Here is a 14,771-nt window from a genome sequence, read left to right as displayed (position 1 = left end):
CTAGACAAGGAAGGATTCTCCTCACCCTTAAGGTCACATACCAGCACCAACCCAGCCTGGTCATGTGCTTTCTTTTGACCCGCTGCCTATGTGACCAGAAGACCTAGGCCATATTATGGCACTACATGTTTTTACTTTATCCCATCCTGAAGACAGGATCTCATTACCAATCTTTGAAAGCAAAGATAATGTCATAGGAACTCCATAAATACAATTCTGAGTTTGTATGAATAGGTGAATTGAGGAATGAATGAATGAATGATGAACTCCATTTATGATTTGGGTTACGATTTGGGTTTTCCAGCCTCGGAAATGTAATCCTAAAGTGACAGACGTGTCCTGACCTTCCCAGATTCACCCATCTTTCCTTTCTCACATCTGTTTTCAGGCTTCATGAGCTGTAAGTCCCATGACATCACACACTGGCAGGAGCACTTCATAGAGCCTGGTTCAAGAGAGTTATGACAAGAAGGAGACTGGTCGGCAGACTGAAACACCACCATTGTCCTCTGCAGTATCCGACAGTCCTGGAGAAAAATGTGGTCAAGGGTGAGTAGAAAAAAAAAAGACCTACACACATTTTGTGATTCTCTTTTCTCCAATTCTACTGGGAATATTTCCTACAAAACAACAAGGTGAACATTCTACTAACCTATAAGCCTGTGCTTAACATGGATGAAAAAAATATCCATTTGAAAAGGGCCTACGATTCTATTCTGGTAGGTGAGATTTTTAAACATAGTTACATTGATGCTCATAGAGAATTCTTCCATCCAAAACTCTCCAGGGAAGCAACTTTCTGGATAAAAGTAGAACACTGCACTTAATATAAATCTGGAAGCTACATTCAGGAAATAGTCAAAGTTGATTGGTCAGCTAAGGAATGGCCCAGCCTTTGCTTCTTCCTTTCTCTGCCAATGATTGTAAACCACTACACTTCCAAGTAACCATTCCACAAGAAAATCAGCTTGGTCTGTGGTGGAGGTTAGGGTGAAAAAAAGTCAATTCACTTATTTAACCAAAGCTTCCTAAAGATTTTCTACAAACTGAACAGAAGAGGTTATATGCAATCGTAGCTACTCATTGGCTTCTGGGGATTATTTGGGTATTGGTGTACAGTATGGTGCCTTGTGGGGGTATGCATGTCACAAAGGCCTCAATGTTGTTTTTTCTTTTCTCTCTCTGACCCTTGGAAGGACAAGGGGGCACGAGCCAATATCTTAACCTTTTTTAATTCTGTTTCTGTACTGAAAAACCATGACAGGAGGATTGTTTTGAAGACGTAAGAAAAATGTTCTTAATGTAATACAACCCAAAGAAAATGACTAAGTCCCTTATGATTTGAAATCAGTCATCTGTTGTCTGTCATGTCTCGAGGACCAATCTTCAACTATACACAGATAAACAGCTCCGAGCAGCCAACCTCAAGCCTGTGAGGGCTATGTGTCATTTGTAGGGAAAAGGCACTAGCTTAACTATAATGACAAATGTTTTCATCAAACATCTCAATACGTAAGAAAAGATTTCCCTGGAAGTCACTGAAGAGCAAGTTTGATGTTCACATTATTTTGATATTTTAAAAGTAAAATAGTGACATCTCAAAAAATCTCTTCCAGTGGCCAGGAGTTTGGCCTAGTGGTAAAGTACTTGCATGAAGACCTGGGTTCAATTCCTCAGTATCATACACACAGAAAAAAACCAGAAATGGTTCTGTGGCTCAAGTGGTAGAGCTCTGGCCTTGAGAAAGCTCAAGGACAGTGCTCAGGCCCTGAGTTCAAGCCCCAGGATTGGAAAAAAAATTTTTAATCTCTTCTAATACTAGGATTCTATGATACACAAAAAAATCTATCCCAGGATTAAGCACTGAGAGGCTTTTATCAAAGCAAATCACTGATTCAGGTTGGTATAGATTGAGTTTATTTGTGATTTCCAAGAGGTTCAACATGAATATTAAGTCCTGTATGAACTAAAATTTATCTCTCCTTATTTGTTTATATTTACTTGGCCAGTTTTATTGTACTGAGACAAAGGCAGAGAGACAGAAAGAAGACAAAAATGTATTCTCTAAAGCAAGACAGTACTTCATTCCATTCAAATCCCTGCAATGCACATTAGTACTGTGTCATTTCCAATAGATACTCCTTCTCAACCTTTGATATTTAAGAACAAAAACCAGACAATTCTACCTCCTGGAACCTTCAATTCACTTTAATTGAAATGTCCTTTGAGATCTCTAATTCCAAATCTTCGAAGTGATAGGTTTTCTTCATCAATGAGATTCATTTCAACCTTACATACATACATATACATGTACGAACACACATGTACACTCCACTTAGTAGACTAAGCAGAAGACAAACAGTTGGAAAATATTATTATCACCCATAAGCAAGGGCATTTATTCTTTAGCAATGTTTCCTGTGCATAGATTTCTAATGTGTGTAGTGGAGAAAGCCATATAAAAAATTTAGAACCTACCCTCCCCGCAACACACACACACCATATTGCCTGACTTGAATCCCAGCTTTACCACTAAAAAGTAGTAGATCCTTGAACAAATTTAACTCATCTGTGTTTGGTGTGTGTGTGTGTGTGTGTGTGTGTGTGTGTGTGTGTGTGTGTGTGTGTGTGTACTGGGGCTTGAACTCAATACCTGGGCACTGTTCCTGAGCTTTTTCACTCAAGGCTGATACTCTAACACTTGAGCCACAGCTTTTTGCTGACTAATTTGAGATCAAAATCTCACAGATTTTCCTTCTGGGTAGCTTTGATCTATAATCCTCAATCTCAGCTTCATGAATAGCTAGGATTCATTGTTGGCACGAGCCATAGATGCCCGGCTTAAGTTTCTTAAGGGGATGAGAGTGACAGCCACCTGAAGGGATTGCTGTGAAGACTCACTGGGTGCCTTGCTTAGAATCGTGATGAGCACATGCTTGCTCCCACTAACAGGGGTGGGTCAGGTAAAAAGCACAGGAAAGGTGGAGTCGCATAAGTATGGTGGACGGAATGGCGTAGTGGGAAAATAGACTTAGTACAATGGAGAAGTGGTGGCCGCACCAACAGGGCCCAGTGTCACCCGCAGGCCTACAGTGGGGGCTGAACACTCCATGGCTCTCTATGCACAGATTGTTTGGTTTTATATCAAACAAGGTTCTGGGGGCAGGGGGAAAGGCTCAGGGAAATTGAAAGGCTGAAAAGGAAATATCTTAAGTTGCAAACCTTCTCCTACGACCTTTGTACTCTTCCCCCTGCGGCAAGGAAGAAAGCTTCAAGTTGGTCCTGTTGTGTTTTGAGCTATCCAAAGACAGAAAGCTAAACTGAATTCTTGCTTCACCAAACAGCAAAAGAGGGTTGATTGACAGATGTTGAAAACATTGTTATTGCTGGGTTTGGGGGGATTTTTTTCCCCACCAAATACAAGTTCAGTGCAAGTATATTCACATATACTGTAGATTTGTAAGAAAAAACCTACAAAGGTGATGCAATGAAAATGGGGTCTTTCACATTTTCTCTAATCACCTCTCAAAGTACAATTGTTTTGACATCTTATAAGGACTATGAAAACTCTAATCTAGTGGCATTTATGACTCTGCATAATCACTCTTAAAAGGCAATTTAAGGCTCTATATCTGTAATTGTAGTCACTTAGGAAGCTGAGATCTGAAGTTCTCAGTTCAAACACAGCCCAGACAGAAAAGTCCATTGGACTCTAAATTCCAATCACCACCAAAAAGCCAGACGTGGAGATGTGGCTCAAATAGTCAAGCAATAGCCTTGAACTAAAAAAAGGCATAGGAGAGCTCAAAGCCCTGGGTTTAAGCTGCACTATTATGTGCGCGCGCGCGCGCGTGTGTGTGTGTGTGTGTGTGCGTGTATATGTGTGCACGCACATGCGCGCACATGCGCGCATGTACGCACACACACACACGCACACACACACAGAGGACAAGTTGATTTCTAGTTTGCACCTTAGGTGTAAAAAGAGAGACCAGGGATCAAAATGAAGAAGCAACCCCAATATCTATGACAGAGCACCTCATAGAAAGGGGCTTACATAGCAGAAATCTATTTTCTCCCAGACCTGGAGGTTAGAAAAGCAAGGACAAGCTTTAGAGAAGGTTACTTTGTCCTGGGGACTCTAATTCCTTGGCTTGTCTGTGTTGTTCCCTCCCTGTGTCTATTTCCTGACCTCTTCTTTGAAGGACACTGGTCATTAGGTCCTAGATTTGTGATCTCTCTTCAACTGAGCTACTTCTATTTAAAGATCCTAGCTTTAGTTCAAAACCTAGGTACATAAGGTCATATAGGATGAGACTAAATGAAAGGATCTCTAGGATATGGAAACAAGAGCTTTATCTTGTGTGCTTGTTGTTCTTAATGTACTATGTTAATTCTCTTCTCTTTTTTTTCCTTTGGTTAATCTCATATGGTTACTGTATCTGACTGTTACCCGGTATATTGTATATATTTTTATTTGTTTATTTGAAATAGGAAAGGGAAGGGGGGAAAACAAGATGATTGGGAGGGGGTAGAGGGAGAGAAATGGGGACAAAAACATGAGAAGGGGTATCAATGTGTGAGAAGTAATGCACCTACTACCTGGTGAATGTAACTGTACATTACCCCAACAATAAAAAATAAAATAAAATAAAGTACAGAAATGAGTTTACAAGGAAAATAAAAGATCCTAGCTCTAAATACAGTCATAGTCTAAGGCAGTATGGCCACAGACTTCAACACGCTGTCCAGACATGCGCATAATGGACACACGGACTACTGGGTTGAATGACAACACACTACCCAGCAAGTTCTCAGAAAAGCAAATTCTGAGAGGAAGACTAGAAAGCAGGGGATTCTGAGGAGTCCTTGGAGAGAAAGCAGGATGATGGAGGAGAATCACAAACCATACTGAGGACTAAAGCTAATCGCACGGGCCCCTAGAGTGGGATAGTCCTTGAAATGATGGAATTGGCCTCCTTTCTAAGGGGAGCTGGAGAGAATTAGATCCCAATTGGACCCAAGCTGCCAGGAAGCAGGTATACTACACAAACAGTAGTTCAGTCAGCCGAGGACCATCTCAGAAGGGGCCTTGCCACACAAGGGGCTAGCTGCCAACCCCTCAGTAGCTGGCAAAACCAAAGGCTGGCTGGGCACAGTGGCTCACACCTGTAATCCCAGCTACTCAGGAGGCTGAGATCTGAGGATCACAGTTCAAAGCCAGGCTATCACTCATCCCTCCCCAGGATCTCAGATTGCAATCACTGTTTTCATGTTGAACTGATACCAAATGCAGAGAGGGAAGGAACTCAAGGAAAGGGTGTTGGGGGGGGAGGATGTGAGGGAGGATTATTGTCAGATTTGCCTTTGCTCCACATCTGGGCCTCTAGATCATGGCTGGAGAAAAGTTAGTGGCTTTCCCCATCCACAGCTTGCCAGCCACCTTCCCATCACACCATCGGCATTGGCAGGCAAGCATGTAAACAAGAGGGCTAGCCATGAGAAACATGAAAGAAATAAAAGTTCTGTGTCTGCTGTCAGATACAGATTGTTAGAATAGTCTAGACCCCAGTCCAACAGTCACAACCAGGAAACCGAGACCCTTCATCTTGCTGGTGGATTACTTCCAAAAAAAAATAATAATAAGCCACTGGCATACCCTCTGCTTTTACCTTGGCCAGTGAGCTCTCATCTGTCTGAGCAGACACATGAGGACCAAGAAATAAGAAAACCTCATCTGTGACCATCAATCAAAGATGGACAAAATCCAGTGCTACTGAAGGTCAGCAGGTAGGAGTATCTTTGCAAATCTTTCCTGTCATAAGGCCATCTATCATTTATTTGGCACCTTGAGATCAACTGGAAATATATTTTAAATGAATCTTCCAGATCTCAAGTTTATTCTATCTTAAGAATAACCTTAAGTGTTGGTATGTGGCTCAAATGCCACCTCACCAATGCAAACCCTACTACCAAAAGAGATAAAAGGAGTGAGGGTAAAACCCTTTCTGGCTGGACATAGTGACACATGCCTGCATGCCTAGCTAGCTATTTAGGAAGCCAGGAGGAGTAAGGAGGCTGCCTTCAGACTAGCTTCTTGAGGTCTAAGCAGAGTCCAGTAGAGAGAATGAATTGGCATGGGTGGTGAGACAAATGGAAAATAACCAGTGCAGTAAGCCGTTATTAATTATCTTCTGGTCTGACAAAGTTCATGTTCATGCAAAGTGAAAAAACTTTCCAGAATATCAGCTATAGAATGTGAGACAGAATGTGTCCCTTCAGCCAAACTCAACCTGGAAGAAAAGTGCATCCCTCAGTCCTGACATTTAATTCCAAAATGAGATGGTTCAACACTGCTGTGAGCCAATGTTCAACCTCAAATAATGCCATGAGCTCCCTGAATATTGAGAGTTGGGGGTAGATGTCTTCCTCCTCTCTCAGCCCCTCACCTCCATTTGTCTCCTTCTATCCCTGTCTCTTGCATAGAACACTCATGGCTCCCAGCTCATGGCTTTTACTACTCCCACAGACCAGAGTCTGACCCCTGCTTGTCCCACTAGTTCCCTGCCTCCAGTCACCATCTCTTTCTTCTCACTCAAGAATGTTGACCTTTTTTGCCCAAGTCTTCCACCTTCCAGCCTCCCACTGTCTACTTAAGGAGCCATTCTTGACCGCGTTGACATTTGCTCCTACAAAGACTTCCTAGAAGTCTCACTCATTATGCTGTACAAAGTGGGGTGAGTATAGGCAGAAGTTCCTCACTCAGCCTCTCTGGATTGAGTGTCATGGGAAGGTGACACCCCCCCGGAGGGCATGGCAGCTCTCCTTGTAGACAAGGATGCAGGCTTTGCCATTGCCCTCTATTGCAATGAGAATGATTAACTTGCAGTCTGGTGTCCAGAAGCACAGGTATCTTCTCACTCTGTGCTGGTGCACATATGGTAGGAAACTCATCAGTAGATTTTTACATTTTTTTTAGGTTTTTTTTGCCAGTCCTAGGGTTTGAATTCAGGGCCTGGGAACTGTTCTTGGGCTTTCTCAAGGCTAGTGAGCTACCACTTGAGCCACAGCACCTGGGAATCAAACCCAGGGCTTCATGCTTACTTGGCAAGCACTCCACCACTACTAGGCCACATTTCTGGCCCTGTGGCTGAATTTTCACATCCAATATCAGAGGTTTCTCCAGATTCGATGACAAAATATTCTATTATTGGATTTGTCTGGACAAGATGACTATCTTGTCACTCCTTTGTGCTCTTTCTAAGCCCTCCTGGATCTGTGCTTATCACAGCACGTGCTTTGTGCTGTATTTTGTTCTGTTCTCATCAGAATTTAGAAGATAAACCCATTCTTGTTCCTCTCCCCAAGTGTAAGTGTCCAAAACAGCCAAGGCTCCCCTGTGGAAGGAAATGAAGCCTGAGGAGATCTGACTCCGCAGGATTTCAACCAGCCATATACAATATCCTTGAAAACAGTACACTCTTGGAGAGGGTAACATACTCAATATAGGGCTCTAAGGGAAAAAAAAATAACCCATGACTGACAGTAGCTCCTCCCAGCTCTAAGCTGGCTCTTGGGCTTGCCGGAGAACATAGAAGAAATTGGTTCTGAGGATTTTTTTAAAAAACATTTTCCCCGGAAATGGGTAAGGACAATACATCCACAGTGTTCGCTGACTTTGCTAGCTCCTCTGGTTGAAGTCCAGCCTTAGAAAGTAGATAAGCATATTTGGTCATGGAAGAGCACCTCTCAGCTGTGCTTGAGAAATGCTTTGCCTTCTAACCCCCCAAGCAGGAGGCTTCTCCAGTGGTGCCACCTGTGTCACTGTGTGAAGGTGAGGCACTTTCCAAGGAAATACCTCACCATGAACCATGAGCTAGAAAGGATTCAAGGTGCTCTGTGAATTCTGGGTGTCCATGTGGACTTTGTGTTGTTTAAACAATGCCTGGATAATCTGGGTCTTGAAAACACTGACTCAAAGAACTCCAGTGAATGATGTCATACTGACTCAGCCATTGGATGGACCAGCAGGAAAGGGAGCAGTTGTGACCCCAGGCAGGGATAGGACAAAGGGCAGCTTGAGTCTACATGTGCACAGTGATGAGGTGAACACACCCTCAGTCGTGGTAGAACTGGGCATGGCATTTGTCACGAGCCAGGTTGCTCTGGCTTTAAGCAAATTCAACTCTCTTTGTGCAGGTGCTTTTATAGTTACAGTTATAAACTTTTATTAGTTATGAGTTAAAGAGATACTATTTGTTTCTAAGCAAATGTTTTGTTTAACCAGAGACTTTAAAAATAGCAAACCTATGGGATGGGAGTTGAGCCTAGTGGTAGAGAGCTTGCCTAGCACACACAAAGACCCGGGTTCAATTCCTCAGAACCATATACATAGAAAAAAGTCAGAAGTGGTGCTATGGCTCTAGCCTAGCTCTAGTGGTGGTAGAGCTCTAGCCTTGAGAAAACCCAAGGACAGTGCTCAGGCCCTGAGGTCAAGCTCCAGGACTGGCAAAAAAAAAAAAATAGAAAAAAGGAAAAGAAAAATACCAGCCCTTCTGTGTTAATTAGTTGTACATTTTAATGTTTTTACCTTAAGTATGCATCACCAAGAATGTACCTGTGAAGTAACGTATATTCATATCAGGAAAAGTGGAAAAATGATTGCATGACTTAATTCTTGAGACACTGAGACATGCTTTTCCCTAAACCTTCCCCCAAGAAAATGCTTCTTGGCTGAGTTAAAGCAGGTGACAGTTAAGCAATAGGGACATGTGATTTTATTTTTTTATAGATGAGTACAAACTTGTTACCCCCTTGATGAGCTGCTAAGAATAAGGAGAAGAAACCAAGCAATGCTGTGTAGATGTGATCCCCAGGCTGTATCGCTGTGGAAAGTTGTGCTTTGCTGACAGTTCCAGGGTCAAGAGAGCAGCAATTAATCAAACTGGGAAGAAGAGAAGAGAAAAGCCAGCAGACAGTTATAAAGAACAGAAAGGAGGAACAGTCCAGTATTTGTAGGAGTGAACAATGTTTCCTTTTACAGACTTGGGGAGTGTTGATTCCACAAGCCAGACAGAGGAACTGGCTTTTCCCGCTGCAGCAACCCTGCTTCCCTCTCGTGAACTTGAGACTCTCTCAGTTGTCTCCTGTCTGGGTTCTACACTTCGAGGGTCTGTGTCAGCCAAGGACATGGGAAGGCTAGGCAAGGATCCAAGGGAACAGAAGTTGGGTTCTGCTGGTCTAAAAAATAAAGAAATATTTCTTTTATGGCCAGAGATGTTGAGCATTTCTTCATGTGTCTATAGGCCATTTTTGTTTCTTCTTCAGAGAAGACTCTCTTTAAGTCTTTTGCCCATCTTTTAATGGGATGGTTGTTACTTTGGAGATTAGTTTTGGATTGATTCAATTTTTGAGCTGTTGATATATTTTAGATATGAGGCCTTTGTCCGTTGTATGGTTAGTGAAGATCTTCTCCCACTCTGTAGGCTTCCTAATTAATTTACTAGCTATGTCCTTTGCCATACAGAAGCTCTGCAGTTTAATGCAGTCCCACTTATCCAGACTTTCTTTGATTTGTTGTGTTTCTTGGTCCTTATTAAGAAAGATTCGACCTGTGGCAAGGAGACCTAGTGTATCTCCTATTCCTTCTTTTAAAGTTTTCAATGTATCTGTGTGAGACTGAAAAGGCAAATCTGGGCTGTGCTTATAGAAGAATCTTTAAAAGTAGGTCATTGTGTTATATCTTATTTATTTACTTATTTTTTTCCAGTATAGGAACTTAAAATCACAGCCTCAAACATTTTTTCCAGAATTAGGTGCTTAAACTCAGAGCCTCTCATTCTTACTTGTTCCTGGCCAATGCTATACCACTTGGGTCATACCTCCAGCTCAGCTTTTTGCTAGTTATTTTGGAAGTGTATACAAGAAAATTTTTTCTGCCTGAGCTGATTTTGAACTGTGATCCTCTGACCTCAGCCTCCTGAGTATTTGTGATTATGACTGTAAACCACACATTTGCCTGGCTATGTTTGAGTTCTAGGTATTGTATTTATTTTCAATACGTAACATCTACAATGTGTTGAATACCATGCCTTGCATCCAGTCTCCCCATCTTTCTATGAGGCATTGGCAGGTGGAAGAAACCACAGTTTGTGACTTGATGAAGAAAGATGCTTGGATGGAAGTGGTAACAAGCCTGATTGATTTTCTGCACATAGCAAATTATCCTTGAGATACAGACACTCCCATTTTCAACTTTGAAGGAAAAGAATAAACGAAGTCCCCAGGTCCAGACCCCTAAGGAGAAAGTACAAGAGAGAGAGAGGGAGAGAGCGAGAGGGAGGGAGCTTCCTGATCAGCCAATTGTCCAGTACCATCCAAAAGGACAGCTTCCCTTGAGGTGAGACCACCTAGAAGTGCTTTGAAAGTATGATTTGAGGAACAGATGCATCTTCTCCATAGTGTGTGTGTGTGTGTGTGTGTGTGTGTGTGTGTGTGTGTGTGTGTTTTGCCAATCCTGGGTCTTGAACTCAGGTCCTGGGCACTGTCCTTGGATACTTTTTGCTGCCACTTGAGCCACAGCACCACTCCCAGCTTTTTCTATGTATATGGAACGGAAGAATTGAACCCAGGTCATCATGCATGCTAGACAAGCACTCTACTTCTAGGCTAAGTTCCTGGCCCCTGTTTGTTGGTTTTGTTTTGTTCTACTGCACAAACTTCATTTATGTCACAGAGCACGAGGCAACTCTCTGTTAATAATGCAGTCATACTCCATCTTTGGTCAGATTCCTCATCTCTTCCACCAACAAGAGCTGGAGAAAATGGCTAAGTAAAGAGAGGCGGAGTCCACACGTCATGCTCTGGAAGTACAAAGCTCAGGTTCAGTCCTACGTGACTGGTGTCACAGAGCCATAACTCTATATTTCTCTTCCACACAGTGGGGTAGAGGTGGACTTGGAAAGGAAGGAAATGAGCGCCATCTTTTTATCCGATATCTGCAAGCACAGATCAAGGTCCAGTTTCCCTTTCACTCTGCCCCCTTTTGTGCTGCAGGTGCAGTTGTTAGACTGCATTAATTGCCCCTGCCCTTAGATTCATGCCTTCTTAGAAATTTAAGAGCTCCAACTGCACCTGCTAACTGTTGAGGCCAGCCTCAGCCATGCCACAAAATCTCTCCATTTCTGAGAGCAGCCAAATCCCCTGAATGTATCTCTCTGCCCTGCCAAGGGCTGCTAGATTAGGGCAAATGGATGAGACAAGGAATCTAGAGTTCATGATTGGTCAACAAGAAGCAATGCTCATTTGCCTCTGCCATCAGCTGGTCTGGCTTCTGCTCTTTCCTCAGCTTAGAATACCCATCTCCCATCCCACTCCACCTCAATTCCCTCCCCTGTCCATGAATCCTCTGCTCCTTCCAGTACCCAGCTAAGGCATGCCTCCTCCCAGAACCTGTCCTGAAATCTCCCACAGTTCTCTTTCTATGCCTCCCTCTCTGGTTCCCAAGTGTGTCTTTTGTTTGATTTGCTAGACTGAAGGTAAATGAGTAACAAAGGTCACTGCAGGGAGGGTGAATGGACTCTGTTCAGTGCCTTGTCAGTCAGTCAGGTAACTGCACTTTCCTAAGTCAGATGACAGCATTGGCTAACTGTTCTCTGGGGTCCTCGTCAAATACTAGGTGCACTGTGACACTCTGGAAATGGTTATTGCTAGTCATGATGAAGTTAAGTGCACAGGAATTCCCTGGCTGCATAGATATGTCACTGAAGGCCAAAGCTGTGTTCATTCGAGATCTCTCCTGTCCTGAACATGTTTGCTTGTTTACTTTAGATGAGTAAATGTTGCTGTTATATTCTGGAAGGGAAGGAAAAGCTGGAGGCTAGAATCAGTGGTGACTTTAAATGAGAACAGAGTGAAGATAAGTGGAAATTCCTAACAGTTTATAAAGGGGAAAGGAAGAAATTGCTCTAGCTCTCTCTTCTAGCTCCCTTTCATAACAGTCAAATGCAGCTTATAGTTTTGTATAAGGATAATAAACACTGCTGTTTAGCTCCTTAATTGAAAGGGACTGAATGCTAGAAAGACCCCACAGCAAAGATCTGCCTTCGGGGAACTGTTTTCTCTGCTTATCAATAAGGGAATGTTTATTTCTTTTTATTGGCTTTAACTTCATGGAACTTATGAGATTAATCTTAAGAAAATCCTTGGGATAGAAAGCTAGTCGTTTGCCCTAAGCATTATCTTGGGATGTAAACTGGCATAAGCCATCTAATCAGCAATGTATTTTTACTCTTCTAAACAGAGTTTCTCTCTGGGAAGGAACAAAAAGAGATAAAAGCAGGAGGTACAATCCTCTTCCCAAAATGCTTGGCAGATCTCTAGATAGCTTAAGACACTAGAGAAGGTCAGAAATGCATTGTCTAAATTATTTCTAGCAGCAAGAAGTATGACGCTAAATGAAAGGACCTCCAGGATATAGAAACAAAAGCCATATAATGAGTGATTGTTGTCCTTAATGTACTATGTTATCTCTCATCTTTTTTGTTGTCCCTTGGTTATCTCACATTGTTACAGTATTTCACCTTGTTATCTGATATATTGGATATATGCTTATTGGGTTATTTGAAATAGGATAGGGAAGGGGGGGAAACAAGATGAGGGGCAGGGGTGGGGAGAGGGAAATGGGGACCAAGACATGAGAAAGGGTATTAATGTATGTGAAGTAATGCACCCTCTATCTGGTGAATATAATGTAACCCTTCTATTAATTACAATAAAAAATATATGGAAAAAAAGAATGTCCCTTTTCCTAACCACACTCTAAAATAAACCTACAGAGCTTCACAGAAGACTCTTTAAGAAAGAGGTGAGTACCCGAGTGCCATCATTTTCTCTGTAGCACTAAAGCCTTTAAGAGATACTCAGGTTACAGTGAATGATTTGTATTCTTTGATTTCTACTTAAAGATGCTTGGGCATATATTAACTATTTTAAAGCTAGAACATCTAGTACTTAGATATCTCTTCAAAGTTCACCAATCCTAATATTTCCATTTTCATCCTACAAATAGGCAAAAACTTTTCTATGTGAGTGGTTTTTGTTTGAGTTGTTAGTTTTGGCATAACTGGAGTTTTAACCCTGGTCCAAAGCCTGTCAAGTCTCTTCCTCATTTTTATCAGAGTTAAGTATCTGAAACCAGCTTTAAAGCCTAAGGTATAACCAGGTGTTTTCATTTGGGCCAGTTGAAATACAGTTTTAATCCTTTTCCTGAATACTATTAAAAAATTTAGTCACCAGCATGAGCCTACAACTTGAACTTGGCCTTATTTGTTCTTAATTGCTTTTGTGTTCTCAATAAATGACCATATTATGCCAATACTGGGGCTTGAACTCAGGGCCAGGGTGCTTTCCCTTAGCTTTTTCACTCAACTCTAGAATGATAACAGTTGAGCCATAGGTCTTCATCAGCTTTTTTCTAGTTAATTGGATATAGAAGTCTCATGGACTTTTCTTCCCAGGCTGTTTTTAAACCACATTCCTCAGATCTCAGCCTCCTCAGTAACAAGGATTGCAGGCATGAGCCACTGATGCCCTATCCAGCAAATGCCTTTTAAAAGTACATTGATTCAGAGGCATGGATAAAGTGGCAATTCACTTACCTAGTAAGTTCAAAATCTTGGATACAAGCCCCAGTAAAGGAAAAAGAATCAACAATGGCCAAAAAGAGTACATTTGTGGCCACAAAATAATAAGTAAATAAATATCTATTGGCAAAGCTGGGAGTGTGGCCTAGTGGTAAAGTGCTTGCCTGGAATGCACAAAGCTCTAGGTTCAATTCCTTGGCCAAAAAAAAAAAAAAAAAACTATTGACAATAGCTGTTTCGCACTTTTATCTACTGAATTACTTATGCTCATATCCTCATTTTCTAGGATCTTGGTTGCAAATTGGTAATACATGCAATAATCTGAATGGTTAGTTTAAAAACAATGCCTATCATAGCCCCAGAATACTAGTTTTCTCTTTGAAGTAATAATAGTATTCTATAGTATTCTGTCCTAGAATGTCATTTTTAAGTTAGATACATTCCCTAAGTTACCTGCAACAAATCTTAAGGCATTACAAAAAGATATTTAGGGGGGCTGGGAGTTTTGCCTAGTGGTAGAGTGCTTGTCTATCATGCACAAAGACTCGGGTTCGATTCCTTGGTACCACATACGTAGAAAAAAGCCGGAAGTGGTGCTGAGGGTCAAGTGGTAGAGTGCTAGCCTTGAGAAAGTCCGAGGACAATGCTCAGGCCCTGAGCCCAAGCCCAGGACTGGCAAAAAAAAAAAAAAAAAGATATTTAGGAAGTATAACCCTGTAGCTAAGAAGTGATAGCTTTTTATAGCAGTAAAGATTTTTCTAAGTTGCCAAAGATTTCAACTAAGAATTCAATCTTCCTGATGCGTAATCAGCACAAAAGCCATTTTTCCTTTGTGTGATAATGACAGATGGCATGTAAAAGCCATTTCCAGACTTAGCTCCTTTTAAAAGTCAGAGAATGGTTATGATGGGGATAAAATAATAGACATCAAAGGATGCTGGTTTTAGAAAGAGCAGTGGAAGACAGCAAGCAGAAACGCTGAGATCTTCACATGAGATCTGTTTGTAATCATAAGGCAGACAGGTAATTTCTGCATGTACAGATTTCCTTTGGCCTGATGCTACAAAAAAACCTGTTAAGCTGAGAGAAAATATCTCCTCTTAGCTGAACTTACCCCTGGTTCTAGCA

General features: G+C 41.8%; 1 protein-coding gene across 1 annotated transcript in view; it reads left to right on the top strand.

Moving 5' to 3' along the window:
• Nucleotides 1-401: 401 nt before the first annotated feature.
• Nedd9 (neural precursor cell expressed, developmentally down-regulated 9) overlaps nucleotides 402-14,771 on the top strand; it is a 96,257-nt gene continuing 81,887 nt past the window's right edge. Inside the window, exon 1 of the mRNA XM_090356482.1 lies at nucleotides 402-549. Coding sequence (XP_090212608.1) covers nucleotides 538-549 — 12 coding nt within the window. The 5' untranslated portion in view covers nucleotides 402-537. The remainder of the gene's footprint in view (nucleotides 550-14,771) is intronic.

This window comes from Megascapheus bottae, chromosome 22 (assembly GCF_031878675.1).
Source record: "Megascapheus bottae isolate mThoBot1 chromosome 22, mThoBot2.hap1, whole genome shotgun sequence".
Lineage (NCBI taxonomy): Eukaryota > Metazoa > Chordata > Mammalia > Rodentia > Geomyidae > Megascapheus > Megascapheus bottae.
This window is presented reverse-complemented; position numbering and strand designations above follow the sequence as displayed.